General features: G+C 33.8%; 4 protein-coding genes and 1 pseudogene across 5 annotated transcripts in view; 3 read left to right on the plus strand and 2 right to left on the minus strand.

The window, feature by feature from the left end:
• LOC105159021 overlaps positions 1-3,617 on the plus strand; it is a 4,652-nt pseudogene extending 1,035 nt beyond the window's left edge.
• On the minus strand, positions 3,747-7,245 carry LOC105158864 (short-chain dehydrogenase/reductase family 42E member 1). The gene is made up of 5 exons (XM_011075759.2): positions 6,966-7,245; positions 5,938-6,280; positions 5,485-5,753; positions 5,096-5,292; positions 3,747-4,449 (listed from the first exon to the last, which is right to left on the minus strand). The coding sequence occupies exons 1-5, from the start codon at positions 7,153-7,155 to the stop codon at positions 4,015-4,017; spliced, it is 1,434 nt and encodes a 477-aa protein (XP_011074061.1). The 5' UTR covers positions 7,156-7,245; the 3' UTR covers positions 3,747-4,014.
• Positions 11,037-14,922, plus strand: LOC105158865 (increased DNA methylation 3). Of its 2 annotated transcripts, none has more exons than XM_011075760.2 (3): positions 11,037-11,183; positions 13,216-13,577; positions 14,304-14,922. In XM_011075760.2, exons 1-3 carry the CDS (start codon positions 11,071-11,073, stop codon positions 14,540-14,542), a joined length of 714 nt encoding a protein of 237 aa, XP_011074062.1. In that variant the 5' UTR covers positions 11,037-11,070; the 3' UTR covers positions 14,543-14,922. The 2 variants fall into 2 exon arrangements, with proteins under 2 accessions (XP_011074062.1, XP_011074063.1); XM_011075761.2 differs by having other exon boundaries at positions 11,062-11,183; positions 13,183-13,577.
• LOC105158866 (cysteine protease XCP2) lies at positions 14,849-16,489 on the minus strand. The gene is made up of 4 exons (XM_011075763.2): positions 15,983-16,489; positions 15,654-15,889; positions 15,333-15,473; positions 14,849-15,232 (listed from the first exon to the last, which is right to left on the minus strand). Exons 1-4 carry the CDS (start codon positions 16,452-16,454, stop codon positions 15,017-15,019), a joined length of 1,065 nt encoding a protein of 354 aa, XP_011074065.1. The 5' UTR covers positions 16,455-16,489; the 3' UTR covers positions 14,849-15,016.
• LOC105158867 (protein CUP-SHAPED COTYLEDON 3) overlaps positions 25,521-26,189 on the plus strand; it is a 3,159-nt gene continuing 2,490 nt past the window's right edge. Inside the window, exon 1 of the mRNA XM_011075764.2 lies at positions 25,521-26,087. Coding sequence (XP_011074066.1) covers positions 25,883-26,087 — 205 coding nt within the window. The 5' untranslated portion in view covers positions 25,521-25,882. The remainder of the gene's footprint in view (positions 26,088-26,189) is intronic.

A 26,189-nucleotide genomic window follows, 5' to 3' on the forward strand; every position in this document is an offset into this window, starting at 1 on the left:
AAGCGGGCCCCGCCCCGCCAGTGGGTGGATCGGCGTCGCCCACTGCCAAGAAGGCCAGGGGCAGACCTCCTGGTTCAAGCAACAAGAAAAAGCAAATGGAAGCTATTGGTAATATGGGCTCCGAGATTCCGTTCTTTAATAGCCCTTTGAATGGAAAATCAAATCTTTGCCTTGAAAAACTGTTTCTTTATATAAATATTCTCGGTTTGACTGACTTGAGGGAATATGGCAAGTTTTCCTATATGTATGCGGGTTTCAGTTGGGAGTTGAGATTCCAATTGACCCTTTCTTGTTCTCTTTCTGTGCCTGAGATGTTTTAAAATCTTTATGATATTTGCTTTTAGTTTATGTTAGTGATATAGGGAATGCACTATAAATAGCCTTGTGTCTGATTTTGATGCCAGGATATATGGTGATAGAAATGGTCCTGTCGTACTATTTTATGGATGAATATCGATAATTGTATTGGCAAGAAAATGCAGAACCGTTGATCTGCTGGATCTGAGTCATCTGACCAACTCAAGAATCTAATAAAGGGGAAATTTACCAGCATACCCCTGTGTGTTAAGCGACACCCTTGCTTTCTCTTAAAAATATTATCTGACTGCTGTTATCTACTATTCTGAAGCAACACAAAGTTACTTCACATTTTTCTATTCTATCTTTTCTTATTTTTTTGTGAGGAATTTATTGTGGGTGGTATTCTTTTACTTTAATATAGTTCTCACCCATGCTTGGTCAAAATTATAGTTGTAATATTTGATTCTTTTACATTTTATGATTAAGTTGGATTTAGTTCGTTGTTCTGCAATCATTTTGTTCCATCGTCATGCTTTCATTTTGGCTATTGTTTTTGTCTGTTGGAGTTTTTATATGAACATTTTATTTTTTTATTTGCTTTTCCCTTGGCATTGTCCCTACTGTATGCAACTTGCACTTTTTTATTATTATTAGAAATATCCTATAACTTAAATCTCTTACATGGATTTATGCCTGCAGGTTCAACTGGAATTGGATTTATACCTCATGTTATCAATGTGAATGCAGGAGAGGTTACGATTTAAAATTTTAAGTCAATTGAACATGTTCATTTTGCTTTGCTTCTTAAATTCTCTTTTGAGCAGTATCTTGACTAACTAAATGACCAAGTAATTTGTATCCATTCTATAGCGCTCAAAGACTTCACATGTCTGGTCATTTTTGTTATTTGGAACATCTGTCATCTGAACATTTACTTATAATTCTTAAGTAGATCATTAAATCATATAACATTTCATTTGATTTTAAGCACATCTATTATTGATATCAAATTTCACATGATTTACATTGATTGGAGCTCATGTGGAGACAATCTACTCCCCACTTTCACCCCCTCCCCCCACCCAAAAGAAAGAAGTAATAATAAAAGATGCAATAAGAAAAAGAAGATGGTGGTTTTGGGATTCTTCCTTTTCTCTCTTTGCCGTGTTCAGTTGACTTGGGTTTTTTATATGAGGAGATCTTTACATGCATGTTGCACTAAAATTCATAAATGCAAATGAATGAGTGGGAGATGATACTGCTATATGTTACTAATACTAGCTACTGGGTTTCAGGATGTTTCATCGAAAATAATGGCATTTTCGCAGAATGGTCCTAGGGCTGTTTGTATCCTATCTGCCAATGGTGCTGTATCAAATGTGACGCTCCGCCAAGCTGCAACTTCTGGTGGAACTGCAACTTATGAGGTTTTCAATATTATATTTTCCTCTCTTTTATCTTATTTGATTTTAAATAAATCTCAGTTGTAGATGAGTTTTTCTTTGACTTGTTAACAAATCCCAGTTTCAAGAGATGGCATCAACAGTAGATATGCAAGTTTCAGTGGGTTTCACTTGTTAATATGATATATTGGCTTGCAGTCAATTTAGAAATAGCTCCAATGTCTAATTATTTGATGTTTCACTACATATCTCAAAATTCAGACTAGGGTTTTAGGACCTGAATAATTTTTTCCTTTAAGCTTCACTTTTAAACAAAATTTCCATCTGAATATTCCCAAATTATTAGGAATCTCTTCTATGATATTGCATGAAATTGCCAAAAAAATTTCATGTTGTCATTCTTTCTTTTTGTAGGGGCGGTTTGATATCTTGTCCCTGTCTGGATCATTTATGCTATCAGAAGTTGGCGGTCAGAAAAGCAGAACTGGTGGATTGAGCACAACATTAGCTGGACCTGATGGAAGAGTTTTCGGTGGTTGTGTAGCTGGTTTACTAGTTGCTGCATCCCCCGTGCAGGTAGTTTGCTCTCTTCAAAGAAGGTGTCCAGTTCCCTTGGAGCCTGATATACCCTGTAAAGTTCTTCTTGGTGTAATGTTGCACGATTTAATTTCATCCATCAGGACATTTTCGTCGAATGAGAAATGTTAAACATGATTTCTAATTCTGATGACCAGTCTCGCACAAATATGAGTGCAGAATTATAAAGCTTTGCTCGAAAGAATTTTTTTAAAAGATTTGACTTTTCATTGACCTGCTGTCATGTTCGACTGTTTTAACCGATAGTCAGAGTTTCATTTACCTACTTTCGAATTTCTGGTTATAGGGTGGTTAGATCTCATAATCTGTTCTTCTTAGCTCTATTTGTTCCATTATCTCTTCTTAGGGTCTATACACTGAAGAAATATATTGATTCTGGGTGTATCGATTGTACTAGCATTTAGATTGCCCACCTACAATTTTTGCTATTTAAATCTTAATGGTCATTATTTTTGCATAGAGGAATGGTAGATCAACCAATTCCAAGCAGGTGGTAAAATGCATTAAGAGCAGATAAAGTTGCAGCTGTATATGCTCCCAACCATTCATTTTTATTCTTGGACTACATTTTTGGTCTCTTTTACTATTCGTCTGATTACACTCCAAGTAATTGATTACATCTCCATACATGTGTATTTCATGAGTACATGTGGATGCCCGTATACTCTTCCCTGACTGCGCTAAAGCCCGTTACTGGAAGTGATTTTTTCCTTACCGCAGGTGATAGTTGGAAGCTTTATAGCAGATGGTCGCAAGGAACCAAAATCGGTGAACTACATGGAGCCTTTGTCTGCTCCACCCAAAGTGAACCTGGGCAGTGCAACTGGTGCCAGCAGCTCGCCATCACGAGGGACGTTCAGTGAATCCTCTGGGGGGCCTGCTAGCCCGCTCAATCTCAGCTCTGGCGCTTGCAATAACCACCACCACCCCCCAGGCATGTCTGGCATGCCATGGAAATGATCTTTCTGCACGATTTTCTTAGCAATTGTGTGGAAAATGTGTAACATAAGTGCTTTCTGTAATTTTATTATCGGAATAAAGACCATGACCTGTTATTAGTGTTGACTGGTAGTATTTGGGGATGCATCATGCACCTGTAGAGTTAGGTCCTTAATCAACTAAAACTATTAGCGATGTTGTAGTTGTTGCTGCCTGTTAAAATTACTTGTTTCCGGTTCCAGAATTTCGCTATCTTTCTTGAACCCAGTAACTATGCTGTATCGACACTATTTGGTCATTATGCTGGTTATAAGTGGTGACCTATAGCTTTACCCTGTATCACAAGTAGTGTTTGCTGAGCTTTGTTGGAGTGTAAAACCATTCTCTATATTTGTGTTACTGGTACATATATATGCCTGACATGATTTTCTCTTGATTCATTTAATTGGACATTTGGTACTAGTAAACTATACGGGGTTCCTGGGTTATTACATCACAGTGCTCAGGTGATCAAATGAGGGACTACAGCTAATCAGTTGTTTTACAGAGAAAGCTTGTCTAGACATACAACCGTTGTCTGCAATAGGATCACAATGACAAGGGGTTAAAACCTTAAATCTCAAGAAATCAAATAGAACTTGACCGGGAAAAGCAGCAAACAAGAGACGCTTTGAATTCAGGGACAGTATTCCCATGATTCAAAGTATTTCTCGGAACTCCCATAAAACAATATCTTGTAAATGTACATGCAAGCAACACGACCACATAAATGTGCCTATGTTTTAGCTCTCTTCAACAGAAAACGTAATGAAAATATTCCCAAAGCCAAAGTCTGCCAAAACCAACCTCTTGCATTTACAGGGTCGATCTTTCTTGCAAGTTGCCATGCATATACAGCCTCACCGACATGAGCCGCCACAGAGAGTAGGAAAACTACTCTTACTATCTCGATAGAGCGTAGGAAGAAAAGATTAATTGCTCGAAATAAGGGAACAGGTCCAATGTCGGGCATGCATGCAGCACAGGTTAGCATTGACATTCCAATCACAACAAAAAGCCAAGTGTATATGGTTGGACCATCCACTGTTCTACGTTTTCTCTCTTTCCAATACGCAATTGTTGCAGCCATACCCTCTCGAGGACTGACCACTGGACTATACCCGAGTTCCTCCTTTGCTTTGAGAAACGAGAAGTAATGAGTCACACCAACCTGCCAACATGAGAGAAAACTTTGGTTAACAAGAATACATAATAAATTTGAGACGCACTCTTCTAAAATAGAGAGCATTTAGAAGATGACGTTTCCGAACTACAAGAAACCGGAGATCCAAAAGCTACTAGCTAACTTTGAATGCACCTCTGACTAGCAATAGAGGCAATGTCGGCAAACTTTGTTGCACCAAATATCGGATGGCACACACATCATTGTGTCGATGCAAACAAATTTGATAACTTCATTGCAGAAGCAGGATGCATTACCGTGAATAGCAAATATGTTTTGATCAAAGTATGATGCCAATGTTTGTAGAGGATGTCGGAAAACATGTCATCTTTTTCCACAATAATCTCTTCTTGAATTCATTTCAACATATACTTCGTCATTAAGGAAGATATAAAGGTTGTAACAGCAGTCTGGCACGTGAAATGATGAAGCATGAAATAGCACTTTGCTACCAAATTTCACATGGGACTAAGAAGCAAGGAGCATTAATTTCTTTTCCGAAGAACACAAAGATGAAATGAATCACAAATGCAACCATAATTTCCTGTACAACTTGGGAGAATCACATGTTAGGAAGCTAACCTGATGTCTAGAATCTTAAAAGAACATATAGCAGGAAACTTATGAGTAGCACCTTGTATACTTCAGCTGGAAGAATCAAAGGCTGAGGAAGCCACCTCCGACTTAGCAATGGATACAAAAGTGAGTAGAAAAACCAAAAAAGTTTCCCTAGAAAAAGAGCATGTGGTACAGCCAATGACAACTTTGGCAAGTCATAGTCTAGACTTTTGAGTAGTGGCCGGATGAACTCAAACGTGTTGACTGGATACCCTGTCAATTACAAAGTAAAACACGGAAGCAATGAAAATTATTCACCTCAGAGAGAAAACATGGGCATCAGTGAACGATAACTCAAGCTAGTTTCTTGGTGTAATAATTGTCCAAGATCCAAGACATTCAAGTAAGTCATAGTACTGTCCAATTTACTGAAATGAAGCTAGATTGAATGTAACCCAATTTTACCATCTGATATAAAGTAGGCCTGGCCTGCAGCAATTGGCTGTTCTTCTCTCCCGGGAATGTCATCCAAAAGTCCCATGCTAGCTAAGAGCAAGGCCAATACAAGGTTGTCAAGGTAAACCCAGTCCGACTTTACATTTGTTGGCCCAATTTTGAACGGCACAAGACCCAGTTTGGCAAGTTTCAGAATCCTAGGCAGATGCCTTTCTTCACCTGGTCCATATATAGCAGCAGGACGGATTGCACAGGAGTAGAATCTTCCCTTCCTTTCTCTGTATAGCCATAAACAACCACCGAAACGCAAATTTATCGATCAGGTTAAAAGAAAGTTTCAGTGCTTCAACCAAATGAAGTCTTACTTAACCCCAGTGGGTCATCAAGCAGGAACCTTTGTCCCGCCCAAAGGTGGGACTGGTTTTGATAGCATGTGATTGAAAGGAAGGTAAAACAACTCACTTGAAGGGTCGACCATTGCACTTCAGGACCAGTTGTTCGGCTATAGATTTACTGCGGCCATATGGGTCTACATGGTCGTCCAGGGGAAAGTAAGGTAAGGCTTCATTTCCATTTACGATTTCTTTTCCACCAAATACAACATTATATGTGCTAACATATACAAGTCTGCTGACCCCATGCTCAAGGCAAGCATCCAAAACATGGCAAGTTCCATTTATGTTTATCTCATCGACCCGGCCATACTGAAGCATCTCTTTGCCAGACATGCCATATGAAGCAAGGTGGAAAACACAATCTGCTCCATCTAAAGCCTTTACTACATCTTGTTTCTTGGAAACATCCCCTAAAGAAAGTACACAAAGTTTGACAAATGAGTTCAATGTTTACACTGTTACTAATAAAAACTAACTGCTGAAAACATGAGCAGCTTCAATGGATATCATCAGGACCTCCCACGACAAGGGAAACAATGACTTCTTGGTTAAGCAATATCAAGATAATACACACAATGTGCAAATATCCGTCTAATCATTTTATGTCAATGATAGGACATCCAAAAATTTCAAAAAAAATTTCCTTTCAAAAATTTACCTAAGTCCTTTTTATTCCGGGAAACGTGGAGCATAAAGCTTTATGTTCTGTTTCTTCAACTCCTTCCGAGAATCATCTATTGCAAAAAGAATCTGCCGATTCATATAGCCTAACACTAAATATAAGTAGCTCAGATTTCCAGATCATCATTTGATCTTCACATGTCCATTTACAACTTAGAAATACCATTAATCTAATATAAAAAACCCCTCTGATCAAATTAAATCACACAATCAAAACTCATCACTGCACTTAAACCAAACTTCATTTCATGTTATTCCCTCGTGTTATCTCTGGATTGGATCATAACAAGGTACTTTATGTTACCTGCATTAACAAATACCCTACCAAAACTAGTCATTTGCAGAAAAAATCATTTGAAATCAAATTCAAGAACTAAAAAAGATCAAAGATTTACTTCGAAAAACCAAACACACCTCGAATACAGGTAACTCCCTGACGACGGAGATCGTCAGACCATGGTGACTCGGGCCGAAAGTCAAAGGCCCGAACTCGACGGGCTCCTCTTCTGACAAGCTCCAAACAGAGGGCTGAACCCACGAAGCCCAGCCCGCCAGTCACCACAAAGGTTTTGTTCTCTATCCCCTCGTTCTCGCTCAAATGCATCTTCTACTTCAAACCTGCACACTCTGTCTACGGAGAAGTGTCACAGGTTTTGCCGTCTATGACTTGCAAAAATTCAGTTTAAGGTGCATTGTCCTAATTAAACCCCCCGTGTGGATCTTGGAGTTTCTATTCTTTGTTTTAAGAATAAATTATAACGATCTCTTTTTTTTTATTATAAATATATATATTATTTCAAAAAGTTATTTAATATTTTTTTATAATTTAATGATTATTTAATAATTGATTTTTATTATATTTTCATTCATTTTTTTTAATAGAGAATCGATCCAAAAAATTTCTATGAATTATAAATTATAATTTTATTTAGTTTTTAAAAATTTTAAAAAATATTAACAAAGTGAATAATTTTTAAAATTTTTTCATTCATCTCGTTTAATTTTTTAAATAAAAATACAGTAAAAACAAAGTTAACGATTCCAGACTCCATATAAAAAAAATTACATAACTTTATCAACATAAAAGAATATTTATAATTTTTCAAACAAGGAATGTACATTTATAATTATGTCAAACATTATGAGAGCTCATTATAATTTATAATTTTTTAATTGGGGTGTCTATTCCATAATTACATCAAAATCTTGATAAATTAAGCAATATATTGAATCGTTCAATACATTATTATAACAAAGGAGATCAAAATAAATTACAATAACTTCATACGAAGTGAAACAAATACCACACATCTGAATCTTGGATTTAACCTTATATTTTTTCCAAATAAGTTACAAAGACATATCTTGTAAAATAGTACAAAATACATTTTACCCCCTCAAACTTTAAAAATTATACACAAACCCAGTGAAAAAGTGTAGGTAAAGTTTCTTTTAATCCCTAATTTTTCAACTCAAGTTCAAATCCATCCGTATCTTTTTAGTTGGTTTTAATTTGGTCCCTTTGATTTCAATATTAATTTTAGTCAAAATGTGTGATTTCTCACTTTTCAGTCTCAATTGAAATTTAGTCCATAAACATCTATACTTTATGTAATTTACTAGAATTCTTTTGGTGTCCGTTAATAACTATATGTAAGGGAATTTGTTGTAAGGTATGGAAAGATGTTATCAAAATGACTGCACAAATAGTTTATATATAAGTGATCATGGAACAAGATTCAGAGGGTGCTTATGGAGAGTCGTATGCCAGTTTGAAAAGTGTTTCTGTTGGCTATCCAATCGAAGAATCCATTCATGATTTAGACTTGTATTGACTGAGATATAATTCTTTTACCAAGTCTTGCCCAATCTACCTAAAAATTCAAAAGTTCGTTATTTGTTGGTTAGCAGCTTAATTGCAGTCATATTATTGGGAGTTTGTTCGAGATCTTTCTATACGATTTATCCCAATGTATCAATAATCTACATGAGGTGTCCGCCCTAATTCGATCGAAATGGGCTTGTTCATTGGATCTGCCAGGTTATTAAAGATGTAAAACATATTATGTGCTTTTACCTCCCTACTCAAGGGCCAACAGGTTATGACCAGTTAGACAGCTCCGTGGTGGTTGACTTTCATGTTTTGGGGTTTGTGAGGAAAAATATTGAATGAGTATCTAAAAGTAATTAATAGTTAAGAAAAATTAAAATTTGGAAGACTAAAGATTAAGTAATTAATGAGTAAAATAAATGTACACAAATCTCGAATGTAAAATATTATTAATTTTTTACATCCAAATTATCAACTACTCAATCTAAATAGTTTTTAAATATAAATCTTTCAAAAGAATTAAAACAAAGGTGCATTTATCTATATATTTTTTTAATAAATGTGCAATATTTCTTCAACTTTTATTAATTTTCAAATTCTGAGTTAATTGTGTATTTATTCATTTGTCATGAAAAGCTAAATCCATTTGATTGGTTAGTTAATAACTTCTCCTTTAGTTTTAATGAATAAAATAAAATTCCTCATGATTAGTATTTGTTATATATATATATATATATATATTGATGCATATGACCCAAAAAAGTATGACCCACGAAAGAGTAAAAGGGCCCAGACCTCCCATATACCATCCGATAACCCATAAAGAGAGTGACCATCCAAAATATTTAAGGATAAAGATGTGGCCCAACCAGTGATGGTCAACCCAAGTCCCATATTTAAATTTCCCTCCGGAGTACACGTGGCATACACTTGGACCACCAAGTGTATCCCTAGCTAGCATAGAAGACACGTGCTGAAGGAGTTTTCCTCAAAAACTCAGACTTTTGGATAAGGACTCCATGCAGATTAGAGAGTCCTCATCAGTGAAGAATCCCCTCAATGTGGAAGTTTAATAAGAATAACAGAGGATAAGAGTAGGCCTATTCCAATAACTTATATCCATTTCACCTCAAAATAGAGCACATGTATAGAATCCCACCGAATGAGGACATCCCCTATAAATACAGGTTTGATCCTTAGGCGGGGATATCTTCTAAACTGGAACTCTTGTTGTCAATTCTCATTTTGCACTTTCTTTGCATTTTGAACATGATTTTTTCTTATGAGTTCATTCATCATACTTCGATTCTTAATTACGATTTATTTTTTTATGCTTATTGTCTCTTAAATCTGATACTAACTTGGGCGTTAGAGTGCTAACGTGTTGTTCGGCAGGTTCCGTTCCTCAAGTTCTTTTATTCATTATCTCAAGTCCAATACCAAAGTCCAAACTTATTGGATATGTGCTGATTTCGCACGCATCATACATCATACTAAATTATTACTTTAATTTGATCAATATTTTTTCTTTAGATAAAGAATAACTTTGTATTAAATTAATGTGCAAGATTTAAAACATATTAGAAACATATAAACATATATGTCAGGCATAAGGGTATTTTTGTGTAATAATTAAATCAAAGGGATAAATATTATATATATTAATTTAGAGGGTGAATGAGATGTGGAATATAGTTGAGGGGGTAAAGTGTAATTAACTAAAAAACAATCAAGAAACATTCTAAATATCAATCTCAACATAAAGATCATACCTTTATACTTTATCAAACTCAACCAATAATAATATTAGTTATAGTTAATTTTAAATTTTAATGATTTTGAATCTTTCAACTTTTATTTTGAATTATATTTTGTAAAATATTATTTGATTTCAAATTTCTTGAAGACCCGAACCATTTGAAAATACTTTGTTTCAAATCATTCTCTCAAATTTAAATTCTTCCACTCAGATGTAACATAAAATCCCTTACCTGCATTTATTTAAAACATCCAAATGCACTCTCAGTTAATATTTTTTTTTTGGTAAAGATATTTTAAATATGCACATTTTTTTTCATGTCAATGAAATTATGTTTATCTCACTTTTTCTCGTTGAGCTGTAATCAGATATCAATAAATCATAATCTGTGAATTTTGGTATCAAAATTTTTTAATTCAAATTTTATGGTCATCCTGGTATGATCTCATGAGCATATAAAAAAAATAATGATGTAAGATGAAAGAAAAAAGAAAATTTAATAGACGATCGTGGTGTGAGAAATGAGAAAAAAGGAAATTTATGAGATTAGGAAATTGTGAAATAAGGAGAGAGAAAATAATAAATTATAATTATAAATTTATTAAAAATATAAAAATATGTAAGAAAAAAAGCAAAATAGGTTGAAAGAAAAAAAAAATTATAACTTTAAGATCATTAACTGTTCTAATCAAAAGTTTTTGAAATAAATAAATGAAGTAAGTAGTAAAATCGAGTATTAAAAAATTGATTAGACAAAAGATTTTTTTTTTGGTTATAATAATTGACAGTGATCTTTCTTACATGTTGAATCTTTGAATATATGCATCCTAAATATATTTAAAATAAAAGATGGAATATAATTTATTTAAAATATAAAATCTTTTCAATTCGATTTCAGTGTCTTTAAGCATTTTCTTCTTTTGTTGTTCATGTTCCAACTTTTGCAGAGGAAGAAAGAAGCGAATTCTTGTGTCGTTTCGCGGAGGGGTGTGAGTCTTCAGACAAAACCTCTGCTCCCTAATTACAGAACCCGTCTTAATCGGTAAAATTTTCTTGCAATTCTTGTTCGACTACTTTAATATTTTTGTCATTGTATGATTCTTGAATTGATTAGTTTTCTCATGTTTTATTCTTGTTTCCCTTAGCAATGTTACCCCATTTCCTCACAATTTTCGGGCTCCGAGTGCTTATGCTCAGAGCTACATTTTGAACGAAGTTGTCTCATTTCTTGATGTATGCCCATTTTGTACACAAAGAAAAGTTTCAATCTTGTAACCAAAATTTCAGAAGATATGTCATCTGAGTTGCAGCATTAGACGTTTGTATAGTCGAAATTTTTTGTGGGCTTTGGTGAAGTTTATCCATTGAAGGTGATATATACTGTTTACTTGTTTGAATGTTTTAAACAATCTTTTGACATTTAATGTGTGACCATGTTTCTGTTATAGTCATGTTTGATGTAGCCCATGAGTGGTGCTGGATATATGGCTTCCACTTGTAAGTTATGGGCCGGTACGTTACGTGTCCAAGTGCAGTCGACGGTTGCGTGGGAGGCACGTAATGATGTCGGTGGGGGTGCAAAATGAGTCGAGCCGCTTAAGTAAGACAAGACTCGAGGTCTAGTTTAATACGAGCAAGCCCAAGCTTTTAAATGAGTAGAGCTTGATTTCACGTACTTGTTCCTCGACAGAGTGCCTTTATGTTGAGTCATGGATCGTTACATCGTGCTCAATTGTCATTTAGTTTGAAAAGCTGCCAAGATCTGCAAGCTTTTGATTATGTTTGTGCTATTTTTTTCTGAAATTAGCTACAATTGTTAAACAAGTAAAATGTGTCAACTTTTGAGCTTGATGATTATGGTTCGGGCTCAGGCTCAAGGCCAAGCCTGGAATTATGTGCCTGAGGGGCTCTCGCTTTGCTTGCATGAGTACCTCCGACTTGCTTCACCCATCCACAACCCTGATCAATGGACTATGTGTAGGGCCTTTTCGGTGGTTTGGGTTTCTCTGAATTGCCATTTGGTGACCCCCGTCATAGTCAATTGGCGATCTGACCTCGCAAGCTCATGGCTCACTTGCATGACCACGTCTGATTGGTTCGCTTCATCCCTGATCCTAATGAATAGATTTTGAATGAGTTGGGCTGGCAGTTCCCATTTTCTATTGATTACTGTTCGCCTAAGCTTCTCAATCTGTTTTCTGATCTGATCTGGCTATCTCAAATGAGTTGAAAATGTCTCCTATATGTCAGCCTGACGTAATGTTGGCCTTAGGGATCTCGTTAACCTTTAACTGGCAGTGAGTAGGATCCTCAAACTTCTATCGGTGATGAGAAGGAACTGGACCTTGTGTAGTTTTAATAATTTGACTCATTTCCACTCTCAGCTGCATGCTGAAGATGTGTTACACTTGAAGTTGTGGTCCATCTGCTGTGTCGAAGGGCAGGTTCCGGTACCTAAAATTTAAAACCATCCAATAAGAAACTGGAAACATGGATTACCAATCTATATTGACTTCTTTTCTAATCCCTTTATCCATGAGGTCTTTTTCTTGGTCGTCCTCTGGTTGGAATACGGGAAAACAGATATCACAAATTTCACCTATGGGGTCTCTGGCATCTCACCTCTGCATATGTTCGTCATAAATCCATGATTCCAAATGAATTCAAGAAAATCTTGTTATGATCGGAATCTCCAAGTTTTGTTTCTCCGTGGATGTTTCGGTACTAGCATTGAAAACGATCAGCCTCAGTTGACAAATGACAAGAACTAAGGAGTTTGTGGCGTGGTGCATGCATACATACTAATAATTTTTATGTGAATTAGGTAAATTGAACACCATGTATGCCCTTCACTATAGGAGAGGAGCTACTAGTTTATTGCTCAAGTCAACATCGTAACTTAAACTCAGTTTTCTTCCAAATGGTTGGATATTGAGTTCTATATGAAGAATCTATTTTTTTATCTTTCAGAATTTTCTTTAGATTCTTTCTTGTGGTGAGCTTTATTTGTCAACTTCACTGAGTCAGTTGTTCTGATGTAGTTTATGTGACTCTAAAAATTGAGTGAATATCAGCATGGACAGCTTGGACCCTGGGAAGGTAAAGAAAATTGTCTGGAAAAGAAGTAAAACTGCACCCGGTGTAGATGATGAGAGGGAGGATCCTGATAAATGCGAAGATGCGGAGAAGAAGAAGCGCCATTGTGATTCTCTGCAGCTGTCTGCATTGCCAACGATGTCCAGTGCGGCCCAGCCATTTGCGTTGCCCCTGCTACCCATTCCAAAAGTGGAAGAATGGTGTTCAAATACATCTATAGTCTTCACCGGAACAGCTTGTAGAGGACGCACCGGACCACCCGTCGGAGTTGTGGACATTGGTGTTAGCAAATCTGCTTATTACTTTTGTGTTGCTCTACCTGGAGTCAAGAAAGACCCTGGTAAATTTCTTTTCACTTACATCCACTACGCATTGTCTGTGTGATTATTTTCAATCCGGCACCTTTTATTAGCAAGGAGCAAACTATTTTAACTGCATCAAATGCCAAAAGAACTTCAACTAAAAAGATTAGTTTACCGAACTTAGCAATTGACTTTAAGAAGACAGAAATTTTAGTTGCTTGCGGTGATTCAGCAATGTGAAAATAGACATTGAACCATGCATTATTTTTCAGACAAACTAATGCATAATTCTCACAAACCTTCGAGATGAACTGTCTATTACAATCATTAGTTATTACTTGTAGTTACATATTTTGCTTTAAACGAGCATTTTTCTGGAGTCGTTAAGGTGAAATCAGCTTCTCCGGTCATCTGCTGAAGCGATTGTGATGAAATCATCGAAAAGCCTAGCCTAAACAATAAGTTACCATGTAATGGTATGGGTATTCTTGGATTGTGAGATTTAGATTCTTATGCATAACCTAGAGATATTAGCGTAATGCTTCATATCTTGGCCATATATATCAGCAACTGCAGGTTGGAACTTGACGTTAGGCGTTTTAATTACACACTACTGTTACTTTCATATATAAGCAGTGAGACTTGTTTTATTGCCCTGGAAACATGCTTTCAAAGAAAAACAAATTGCTGATTAACGTACGAGTATTGTTAACTTTTCCTTAACAATGTTTCCCCCAATAACGAACAATGTATGTATTTATCAGGTGAATTTAGCTGCGAGATTCAAAGGGATGGAAAGGTCTGTGTTCGAGGCGTGACGTCTACCGGTGCGAAAACTGTCACAAAATATTCTCGAGTTTTCGAAATGAAGTTCCAGCAACAATGCCCCCCCGGACCCTTCACACTCTTCTTCAGTCTGCCGGGACCTGTTGATCCAAGGTTGTTCTCTCCCAGTTTCAGATCTGATGGCATCTTCGAAGCTGTCGTTGCCAAATATGAGTAGTACTTTGTGTCTTAGTGTACAAAATCTACTCTTCATCTTTTGTGTAAATGTTTAGCTTATTGAACGTTCTCAGCTGCTAGAATCTGTCTCATTGTGTTTATAAGCTGGTCCCGTTCTCCCTGTGAATGTGCTTCTTTTGTATGGAAGGTTCACAGCTAAAATCTGCATTGAACAATATGCTTTTGTACTGCCTTGTGTGTTTTTGCATCTTAATGGGAAAAACGAGTTCTTCGTTGCAAAATTTGATATAATTGGCAAATTTCCGTTACTGATGTAGTGAAGAATGGTGTTGAGCCAAGAATTCAGCTGCGACGATGATGAATATGAATATTTCAAAATACAGTTTCCAACAAGAATTACACTTTTGGTCCAAAAAAAAACATACTGGTCCTTATTTCTTAACAACATGAATTTTAACAGAACAGAGACAAGACATCAAATGACATGATCAGGTTAGGAAGAAGACACTGTTGTTCACTTGTTTTTGGTAGGGAAATAGGCCATCTTGTTAATGCCACATATCCCTGCAGGCTTCCCTGTATTTCTCTTCATCCTTATATATCCCTTCTCTCCCCATTTCGGTCCCCATGAGTTCTTCACAATGATGTAATCCAATCCCTTGCTCGATCCGTATCCAACAGCTGCCACCCCATGATCAAGCTCAGTTCCACAGTGCCCGTCAAACACACCCTGCATGCAACATCATCGACACCATCAAATTCTTAACCAAAACAAATTACAGCTAAGCGAACATAACTTGGGCTGAAAGGCCTGTAAACCATAAACGTACCCCGCTGTAGAACTGAAAATCTCTGCCAGAAGCTTCAATGGCAACACTTAGTGGCTGGTTTGCCAGTGCTTTCAAGAGACTTTGCTCGTCGTTTGCAGGTACATCATGGTACCCGCTAATGGTGACAACTTCAGACTCACCCTGATGAAACAACCTCGTGAGAATCTATAATGAAAAATGTGACTACGGAAGGTGTATTAATATTTCAAAATCTTGCATAATACGCCTAAAAACGTCGGGGAATGTCAGTCTACTATCTCGTGAAAAAATACATGCATAGTAGAAATTCATGATCATTGTTCAAGTCTTTTAGATGGTTACCCTGTTTTCTTCACAAGTTCCTTCCTCCATAAGGTAGGGATAGTCTTCTTCCTTATGAATCCCACCCTTTGATACAATGTAAGCAAATGCATAGTCCATAAGCCCTCCATTGCATCCATTGTTGTAAGTTGTGTCACAGTCAATCAGCTCTTGCTCGGACAGCTCTGTTAAATTCCCCGTCACAATCTGGTTGATGCCCTCGACAGCAGCAACAGTTGAAAACGCCCAGCAACTGCCTGAATATCATGTGTTTGTTAGCAGAAATCAATACAACGACACAATACCTTAATCATAAGCTTCAGACAGTTCAAGTATCTGCGCAGACATACCACAAGATCCTTGGTTCTTGACCCGAGTAACGGCTCCTTTCTTCCTCCAGTCGACTGACTTAGGCAAGCTCTCGACATCCCTGTACTTGAATTCTTGACGGGACTCATCCCTTTTAGGCAACTGATCTGTCTTGAGCCCCAAATACATGTTCTTGAACTCATCATGGCTCATGTCCGCAAACTCGTTGAGGCCAAGCCAGTAGTTGCTAGCAACCTTATTCCTCTCATCAATGTGCTTCAAGTTGTCCTTGAAGATCTCGAACCTATGCAACTTCTCCTCAAGGCTCTTGTACTTCTTACCATGCTTGTCAATCCACGACTCGAAGAGGTTGATGAGCTTGTCTATGCACGTTAGGTCGTCTGGGGAGTAGCCCACGATTGAGAAGTCGTGAGCAGACGATCTGATCGAGGAGGAGAGTATCGTGAAACATGCGAGAAGCAGCAGCTTGGGAAGTGATGAAGGGGAAGCCATTTTCAAAACAAGTGTGTGTGTTTGTTGATGAGAAGAGAGAAGGTGTTTGGAGGGTTTTTATAGGTATGGGAGTGTGTGTGTTTGCTTTCATGTAAAGGTGTTGGAGTGGGAAAATGTAGTGTGCGTGGTATTGTTACTGTGGCTTTAAGGTTTGGTTGTTGTTTGGACATGCTTTAAAACAAAGCATGTCTTGAGTTCTAGGCCTTTGATGATACCATGTCTGACGAAACACATGATGTTATAATTTGCTGGAGACAGTCTCAAGTAGTTTAAGAATGTTTCCGGGTAGGGTCGGGTCGGGCCAGGCCGTTCTTTTAGTATTAATCATATTTGTTTGGATCGATGAATTTGAGGCTTATGGATCTAAAATCCATAGAATCTTATAAAGTTTAATGTTGAAGCATTTAAAATATTTTAATTTTAGAATTATTCAAATAAACACAAAAATAATATTACTAAGAATTTGAAGTCCGTCGAATCAAATATAGCCCTACTAAATTCATTAGGTATTAAGCATGGAGTCGAAATCCATCTAAAAATCTAGTAATTTTAAATCTTTAATTAAATATGAATTCATCGTTCCAAACACAACTTTAAATCTTCCGTAGGAGGAGAAAAGAAGAAAAATTAATGCAGATTTGAATGAGCAAAAATAAAAATGCGAACAGAAGAAATGAAATGTAACAATTTTGATTTTGTCTCCTTTCGGCGTTGAAATGATCGATGATCGAAGCGTCATACTCATCTCCAATCTACAGTCGAGAGCTTGATATTGCCCCTAATAAAAGCACTCCAATAATTAAGTTATTACATAATATAAAAATTGAGTATAAAATATAAATAAATGGAGGTCAGTATAGAAATCATATAGGTTTGGGTCATTTCATACGAACGACCTTCATGTCACGTATCTGGATTATACTATGTGTCCTGCTGTCAAATACTAGAAAAAGAATTACTATTGCCTACAATATTAATGGTTATAGCTAAAAACTGTGGTAGATAACTATTATGAACCACGGTTAAATAAAACAAGTGTAAGAAATTAATTTTTTCACAATGAAAAAATTATCTGCTACAGCTAAAAGCTGTGGTAAAAACATTTGCATGGCTTTTAGTCATTCTCGCAAAAACCACGGTCAATAATCATTGTGTGGCTATATTGAATAACTATTTATTATGACTATTTATTATTAATCATGACAATTAGCTAACTAGATGTTATATTTCTCATAGTGAAAGGTTATGATCTTTTTTTTGTGATAGAAAAAGGTTATGACTTCAGGTTGATGGATCAGATAGGTTGGGATGACATGGCTGTCAGGTAACAGAGACATGAATCCTTAGTCCTGTAAGGGCATCTCTAAATTTTGAAAGGGTATTTTGGAAAACTTATAAATTGTAAATCAATATTAGTATTTTTTTTTCTTAAAAATAATATTTTATACCATCCTACTTTTTTTGTTCTCAAGCAAATAAAACCAGTTATATTATGGCACAATCGATATATGTGCATAAAAAAATTAAAAATATAAATCATTAAATATTAGTTACCAAATCTTTTTGTGGTAGAAAAAAATGATAATATGAAATAATTATGATAAAAAAATTGAAAGTGAATATCTAGAGAAGAAGAAAAATAAAAAAAATATTAACAAAAAATAAATAAGTATTTAAAATTTATGAGTGAAAAATTTAAATAAGAGACTAAAATTAATTTTAAACACCAAAAATGCCCTTTTAAATAACATGTTATATATAATAGTATAATAGTCTGACTTTAACATTATTAGGCCGTTGAAGTATCATTAACGGGCCGGCCCACTGTATTCCAGCATAAATGGGCTTAGTTGTGGCCCATTATCGTTTAGAAATTCCACTGCGTTCTTCAACTTAACTAATGTTGTCTCCTTTATGCAAAATTTTATTTTTAGTGTTGTAAGTATATATATATGTTGCATAATCAGTCCTTTATTTTTTAAAAAAATACATTTGATTTGTAAGTTTTAATTATCTAGTGGACCAAATTAAGTTATGTATCTATTTGCATAAAATACATTTAGTCCCTTGATTTATTATATTTGACACTTTTAGTCCTGGACTTGACAAGCAATTTAGACACTGGCCGAAAAAAATATGTGTCCCACACGCGAGGATGCAGCCGGTCAGATGCAAATAACACAGTTGATAATCCTAAATTCCCAACTACTGCTATAATAGAACAACTATTATTAAAATAGATTAATATACACATTTATCAAATTCGGACGCTTGATCTCATGGTCATAGACTATCAACTTCACCAACTCAATTAGACCTCATTGACATTAATCTCCCTTATCGAATTTTAAATTCTTCTGAAATTTAGATAGCTATATATTGAAATTGAAATATTAACCTTTAAAATTGTTGCATAACTTAATAATATAAATTAACTATTGTTTTTTACTAATATAATACTGGCTATAACAATATTTAACAAAATATAGTCTAAAATTAGAATCAAAGAATTTGAAATTCTTTAAATTTAGAATTATCCAAATAAATTCAAATAATTTTGTTACAAATCATAATTTTAGATTTTTCAATCCAAATGCAACATCAAGTAAATTATTTTCACGAAAATAAAACTATAGTCAATCCGATTAACTTATAGCTAATTTTCAAGTAATTATTGTATGAGACCGTAGGGAATGTCTATTTGTGATGAGGCGGCTATTTTGATCGGTGATCTATTGCGCAAAATATTATTTGTTCTGATTTTGTATAAGTCAATGGTAGAGAATGTTGCGATATGGGCTTGTGACTTGATTGGTACCCCATTGTATAGAGAATGTCTATTTGTGATCCAACTTTTGACTCAATTGGTGCCCCATTGTGTGAGATATTGTCCGTTCTGGTTTCATATGAGCCCCACGATTTTGTCGCAAAAAGGCGCATTGCTAAAGAGACAAGATCTTAAGGCTTATAAATCACTTAAACTTCTTCTCTGCAACCTATATGGAATGTTTGCCTATAGTAATTTTATAGAATAATAATTGTTAGAGAAGATGGAAAGACAACTTTAAAGAATGTTTCCTTATTAAAGATTATTTTTTATTTATAGCTTCTACTTTTGAATTTATTAAGAATGTTACAAATCATGGGTGACACCGAATAGACTCGTGTGGGAGACCAACTGTTGTCAATAATTAAAGTATTGAAATAATTACACTATTTTTTTTTTTAATATTTAGTATAGTTACACGTAAATTCTATATGATTTGAGAAGTTACATCCAATACTGTGCTTTTGTCTAATAAATTTTTTCTCCATTAATTAAAATTTATCAAATTTACTGATATTAGCAAAAGATTTCAATAAAAATCTATACTCAGTCTCCAATTAACTTATTACTGTCCCATTATATGCCAAATAAATATTTTCTAATCAAAATACTCTTGTAAGAGTAAAAATATATATACATCCCCACACGCATTAGCTTGTGGAGATATTAAAAGATGAATTTGATCAAAAGAGATCTATTTGACTTGTAATAAGTGAATAATACGTCAGTCACGAGTAAATATGGATTTTTATTCAATTTTTTTGCTAATATAACTAAATTTCATGAATTTTGACCAACAAGTGAATTTTTTTTAAACAAAAACAAACATTATAGTTTAAAAATACTAAATATAATTTTTAAATCATAAAAAATCTATGTATAATTACATTAAATTTTAAAAAAATATTATAATTATCCCTAACATATAAACACATAAAAATAAATACAGAGATCAGAAGTTACAACGTAATGCAGGTAAAGAGTGGGAATAAGCAATGTGATGCAATTGGAGAAACAATAATGGAAATTTAAATGGGCTCGGATCTCAATATTACCCATTAACCCTACCCTACCCTACCCTACCCTACCCACCAACTTTTTTCACCCATAGCCCCCTTCACCTACATATCCATAGCCTGTCTCTTAGGTGTGTTATCACACATCATCATAACAAATCAAAGTTTTGCACCTTCCACCCATCATCATCCATCAACATCCCAATTCATCATTCATTTTTATATTTTTTTTTTCTAATTCAATTTATTATTAAAAATATTTTTTTTTAAAAAAAAAGTATATTAGTTATAGTAGGAGATTTTGTTCTTAAATTTTTTAAATTTCTAGTAACATTTTTAAATATAAAATTAAACTGCATGTGAATAAGTTTTTCGGACAAATTAATAGGTAATTATTAATTTATTGTTGAAAATAAAATAAAAATGGTGGTTTTCATTTAAAGATTTTACTTTCTAACTGATCAAATTAAATTAATTTAAATATAAAACTATATATAAGCAGCTCCATGCCGACTTATGCAACTCATTGACTTGTTCCCCAACAAGAAAAGAACCTATTGAGAAGGCCCCATTAACGGGACTTATACTTATTTGGCAAAATTTGTAAAAATTTTAAAAATTATAAATACCCTTTTAATCAAATCAATAACGGTCTAAGAATACTCTCTTGTGACAATCAATTATATGGAGTATTTGTTGGCAGATGTTTATTTTGAGGTGGGTATTTATAATAATGAGGAATATTTATAATTATGACAAATATTAGAGGAATCGGTTGTAATTTATCTAAATAATTTATAATATAATTTAAAATATTATTAATTTGTATTCACCATATATATATAATTGATTTGGTGAATTTTTTTCAAAATTAAATTAATTGGTACGAATGAAATCAATAATTCGTACATCATTTAATGCTTTTATTTTTATTTTTTTCAATTTTTAGAAAGAAAAAGAAAAACCCTAAAAATTAAGTAGAATGCAGCAGGAGATGGGAATCCTTAAATTAGAGAGGAGCTCAGAGTAGGTAAGTAGGTGTAGGTGTGGATTACTAATACGTACGTGTGCATACATATATATATATAAATTATATGTATAGGTTGGGAGGGTGGAGGGGGCGGGGGGGGGGGGGGGGGAGGTGCATGGTGGGGCTGCCATTAGATTCTCACTGTTGCTATCTTTTACTTGCTTAACTCACTAACTTCTTTACCAATCCAACATGCATTATTGCAAGTACTCTACCTCTTTCTTCTTTCTTCTTCTTCTTTTCTGTTTTTTTTTTGTTTAAATATTGTTATTATTAAATATATATAATGTAAATTATGTCGAACTCCTTTAAAATTTGATATAATTATGAATACTCACTCATAGTTAAAATATTACTGATAATCCTAGATATTTGATGCAATTATTAATTATTAGATGACGGTATAGAATTGTCAATTTTGCCTTACTTTTTTTTGTTTAATTTTGAAAAGAAAAAGGAACAAAATGGATGAAAAATTTAAATAATTGTAAAAAGAAAATGTCCACTTAGTCGATAATTTTTTTTTAAAAAAAATAAAATCATAATTCATAACCCATAAAGGGGTTTTGGTCAGTTTGCCATAAAAGATATATGAAAACATAATAGACACTAACGATTAACGAATTGAGTCAATTGTTGGATGGTCGTTAAAGTCAGGGGAATAACGATTGGGTAGCCAGTTGTTGGATGACCGTTAAAATCAGGGGAATAACGATTGGGTATTTGTAATTATGGTATATTTCAAGGGAGTTTGTTGTAATTTATTCTATATATAAATTCAAATACTCAGCCCAGTGATTGAAGTAGACTCGATATCTATACATAATTTTATGATAAAATATTTGTCATGACTAAAATGATAAAAATATTTGTCATGGCTCATAACCGTAACAGAAACAATTTCTATGATGGATAATCCACAGTAAATATTAATTGACGGTGGTCAAAATCTAAGTTTTTGCATTGGTTTATATGACCATAGTAGATAACATTGATTTGTCTTGATTTTTAAACAACTGTGATTTATAATATGCGGAATATTTTCATCTTTTTTTAGTGATATTCAATTAGTATATAAGTATTCTATTTTATGGTAAAATTACAACAAATTCTTCTGAAATTTATCGTAATCACAAATACCTTCTCATTATTTGAAAAATCACAAATATCCTCCAGAATTAACATTTGTTTAATAAATATCCCCTCGTGACAACCCATTATGGGAGGGTATTTTATTAGACGGCTGTTCATTTATGAAGTATTTGTAATTTTTTAATAATTAAAAAATATTTATAATTATGAATAATTTCAAGAAAGCCAATTATATTTTACTATTTAAGAATTTTGATCCCCCAAAAAAGACCTGAAGATTGTTGAGATGGTTGTGTAATAGAATTAAGCGTTTTAAAATGGTAAAATGTCGTGTTGATTTGATCTGTCATGAAATTGGGCAAAAACATGGTTGGACACTCAATCAACATACGAGATTTTTCACCTAGTATCTTGTCTTACTCCTTTTGTAAGAGAAAAATACCATTTTATGTACAACGTATCTTTGTATATATTTACAACCACTTTTTCTTTGACAATTCAAAGGATATATATATATATATATATATATATATAAATTTCACATCATATCAAATATTTGTTGACTTCATTAATAGAAACGAAACATAAATGATTATGGGCTCGATTATGTACATGTATATGGATTATTACATTTACACCTCCTAATTTGTTATTTAGTTATATAATATTTTTTTTGTATATGGATTATTACATTTACACCTCCTAATTTGTTATTTAGTTATATAATATTTTTTTTGTAAATGGTGTTGATACTTTTGGTGGGTATATATGTACAATTTTGTAAAAGATATGGATAATTTGTATAGATAGACCATAGATCAAGGAGTATAGATGCAATTAACCCTAATATATAAATATATTTATCACTAAAAAAATAAATTATTTTTTACATTATAAATAACAAAGGGTTAAAATCATATCAATTAATATTATCTACCACAATCAATGGTCGATATTTGTTATGATTTTAGCTACGGTCGAAATTTTTTAGTTGCGCCAGATGTTTTGCCATTGTCTACAAAATAATGGTTAATGGTTGTTGTGCAGTCGTTGTTAATTAACTTTCACCTCTATTTTTTACTTTTCACCATAGTAATTAATCATAATAAGAAATTATATTTTTTGTAACTTATTGTATATACGACTTATGATTCTGGGCCTGTGCACGCTCGCTAACCAATATTGATAGATCGCAGTAAAAAACACCTAATTTTTTTTGTACAAGAAAGATCTTACATCATTAAGAAATTAAAATTAAAATAAAATTAATAGAAAACTACTTAATATACATATATATTAGGGAACGAAATGAATATATAATATGGATAATTATATTTATGCCCCGATATATAATTTATTTACACAAATTATCCCTATCTTTTGCGTAATTATAAAAAATAATCCTGACAATAAAAAAGTAAGGGTAATTTATGCAGTATTATTGACGTTTTGAGGGGGAATGTAGGCTTAATTTTTCAAATAATGAGGGTGGTTTATATAAATAATTTCAGCATAGTTCTAACTAACATATGTGTAAATTTTTAAAAAATAAAAAATATTATATAAATAAATTATAAATAAGAAGTATAAATATAATTATTTTTTAATAATATTTAGAAATATATATGTATATATATATATAGATATATACCGTTAGATTATGAGAGGAGGCCAGGAGGGAGGGGTGGTGTATTGTCAAGCAGATATGAGTGTGTGCACTGGGGAAAGGGGATGAGCTCAGCATACGAAAGCTACAAATTGGTGCAAAGTCGCATTGCCTCACAATATTAAGGATGCTGCATCAAAAGGCGTGTTTCTATTACGCCCTCTATCCTTCTCCCCTATCTACCTATCCTTTTTTGGGTTCTACAAAACATACTCTCACTTTGGGGTGGGGGTGGTGGGATCCTTCCACACTTTTCTTTTTAGGGTTAGGGTATCCATCTTTTTTTATTTATGGAATAATTATACCCATATTTTTTAAAATTTGACATAATTATACATAATTTTTTTTATAATTTAAAAAATTATATTAATACCCTTAATGTTTATTTTTCCCTCTTTGTGGGGTATAATTAAGTTCATTTAAATCAAAGGCTATAATGAGCTCCGACCAACTTATGCATCTTAATTACTGATCAAATTGTAAATATTAAGTTATTTTTTCAAATGTCTCAACTTCAACGTCTGTTTTCAAGTACTCCATTTTTGCTACTACTTCATAGAATTTTCTTGCCCAAATCAAGTTTAGATGAACCAAACAAACCACGAGCAAGTGTGGTATACTTCCCATATGATTGATCACTTTCTCTAAATTATACACCAATCACACTATAAGTATATTACACTTGTCATACAATTGATTTAGCTCCGACCAAACTCGATTTGAGTAAAAATTTTCCTACTTAACTTGCACATTAATTATTTTCACAACAAAAATAAAAGCTATTGTAAATGGACCCCTTAGGCCTTAAGTTAACAAGTTTCCATGAATCAAACTTAGTATAGAACATATTTTTGCATTATTAACTGCGCCAAATTAGATAATACTAAAATCCTAAAAATAATTTGTATGCTATTGCTAATATAATAGATACATTTAATTAGTAATTCTTGATACTGACCAGACATCTTCTATCATACTTTATGCCACATATTGATATTATACTTAATTAATTATATATAATTTTACTTTAGAATTACAACAAGTTCCTTTAAAATTTGTCATAATTATAAATATTTTTATGTTATTGAAAAATTTCAAACGTCCCCAAGAATTGACGACTATCTAACATACACACACACACCCTACAACGGGTTGCCACGAGATATATTTGTTAAACGATGATAAATTTTAAAAGATATTTGTAATTTTTTAAATAATAAGAGTAATTGTGATTATAGTAAATTTAAATAAATATATGTGTGTGTGTGAGACTCAAATATATGAGAGGAGAGTGTAATAAAAAAAATTGAAGAAGGTTGTGGTGCAGTATGAATCCGAGAGCCACCTGACTGATCATCTAAACATATGCTCACAAAAGCACGCATAAATCTCTGCAACGTCCCCAACTCCCATTGCATTTACTGCTATATATCTCTCCACCACCTTCCACACTCTCTCTCTCTCTCTCTCTTCGTTTTCTGAATATTTTTTTACCTGTTTTGGAGGTCTTCTCAGGTGGCCTTTACAGGTCCTCTTCACATTAGCCTTTATGACCCCTCCAAATCTATTCCATTTTCCTTCGGATTCAGTGCTTCAATCCCCCACCACCCCAATATATTAATCCTTGTCTCTGCATGTTCTACACCCTTTTTCCTTCTCTCTCTCTCTCTATATATATACACATACAAGAAACGAAGAGATATAACCGGTTCTTGATATCAAGAACTTTGATAATTAGCTGTGTGTGTTGTGGTGTGTGTGTGTGTGGAGAGAGAGAGAGTGTGAGAGAGAGAGATCATGATGTTGGGTGTAGAGGAAATTCTGTGTGAACTTGAGAGGGATGAGATGAATGAACAAGGGTTGCCTCCTGGTTTTAGGTTCCACCCTACTGATGAGGAGCTCATAACCTTCTATCTGGCTTCCAAAGTCTTCAATGGCAGCTTCTCTGGTGTGGAAATTGCTGAAGTCGATCTCAACAGATGTGAGCCCTGGGAACTTCCAGGTACTTAATATATATATACACACATCCATTTCTATTTCATTTCATCGTTACACATAGAATTATTTAATAATCTTTAGTTGGTTTCTAATTTAGAACAAAAGG

This window comes from Sesamum indicum, linkage group LG3 (assembly GCF_000512975.1).
Source record: "Sesamum indicum cultivar Zhongzhi No. 13 linkage group LG3, S_indicum_v1.0, whole genome shotgun sequence".
Taxonomy (NCBI): Eukaryota; Viridiplantae; Streptophyta; class Magnoliopsida; order Lamiales; family Pedaliaceae; genus Sesamum; species Sesamum indicum.

Bases quoted from the DNA above. Each gene is read 5' to 3' on its own strand.
- LOC105158864 (XM_011075759.2), bottom strand. From the start codon at position 7,155: ATGCATTTGAGCGAGAACGAGGGGATAGAGAACAAAACCTTTGTGGTG. The intron at 6,281-6,965 runs GTGTGTTTGGTT...TACTTTCTTTAG, and splicing joins GGGAGTTACCTGTATTCGAG to GGGATGTTTCCAAGAAACAA. The intron at 4,450-5,095 runs GTGCTACTCATA...TCATGTTGGCAG, and splicing joins TTCCAGCTGAAGTATACAAG to GTTGGTGTGACTCATTACTT.
- LOC105158865 (XM_011075760.2), top strand. From the start codon at position 11,071: ATGTTCCAACTTTTGCAGAGGAAGAAAGAAGCGAATTCTTGTGTCGTT. The intron at 11,184-13,215 runs GTAAAATTTTCT...AGTGAATATCAG, and splicing joins TACAGAACCCGTCTTAATCG to CATGGACAGCTTGGACCCTG. The intron at 13,578-14,303 runs GTAAATTTCTTT...TGTATTTATCAG, and splicing joins TGGAGTCAAGAAAGACCCTG to GTGAATTTAGCTGCGAGATT.
- LOC105158866 (XM_011075763.2), bottom strand. From the start codon at position 16,454: ATGGCTTCCCCTTCATCACTTCCCAAGCTGCTGCTTCTCGCATGTTTC. The intron at 15,474-15,653 runs GTAACCATCTAA...TTGTTTCATCAG, and splicing joins GAACTTGTGAAGAAAACAGG to GGTGAGTCTGAAGTTGTCAC. The intron at 15,233-15,332 runs GTACGTTTATGG...TGTTGCATGCAG, and splicing joins ATTTTCAGTTCTACAGCGGG to GGTGTGTTTGACGGGCACTG.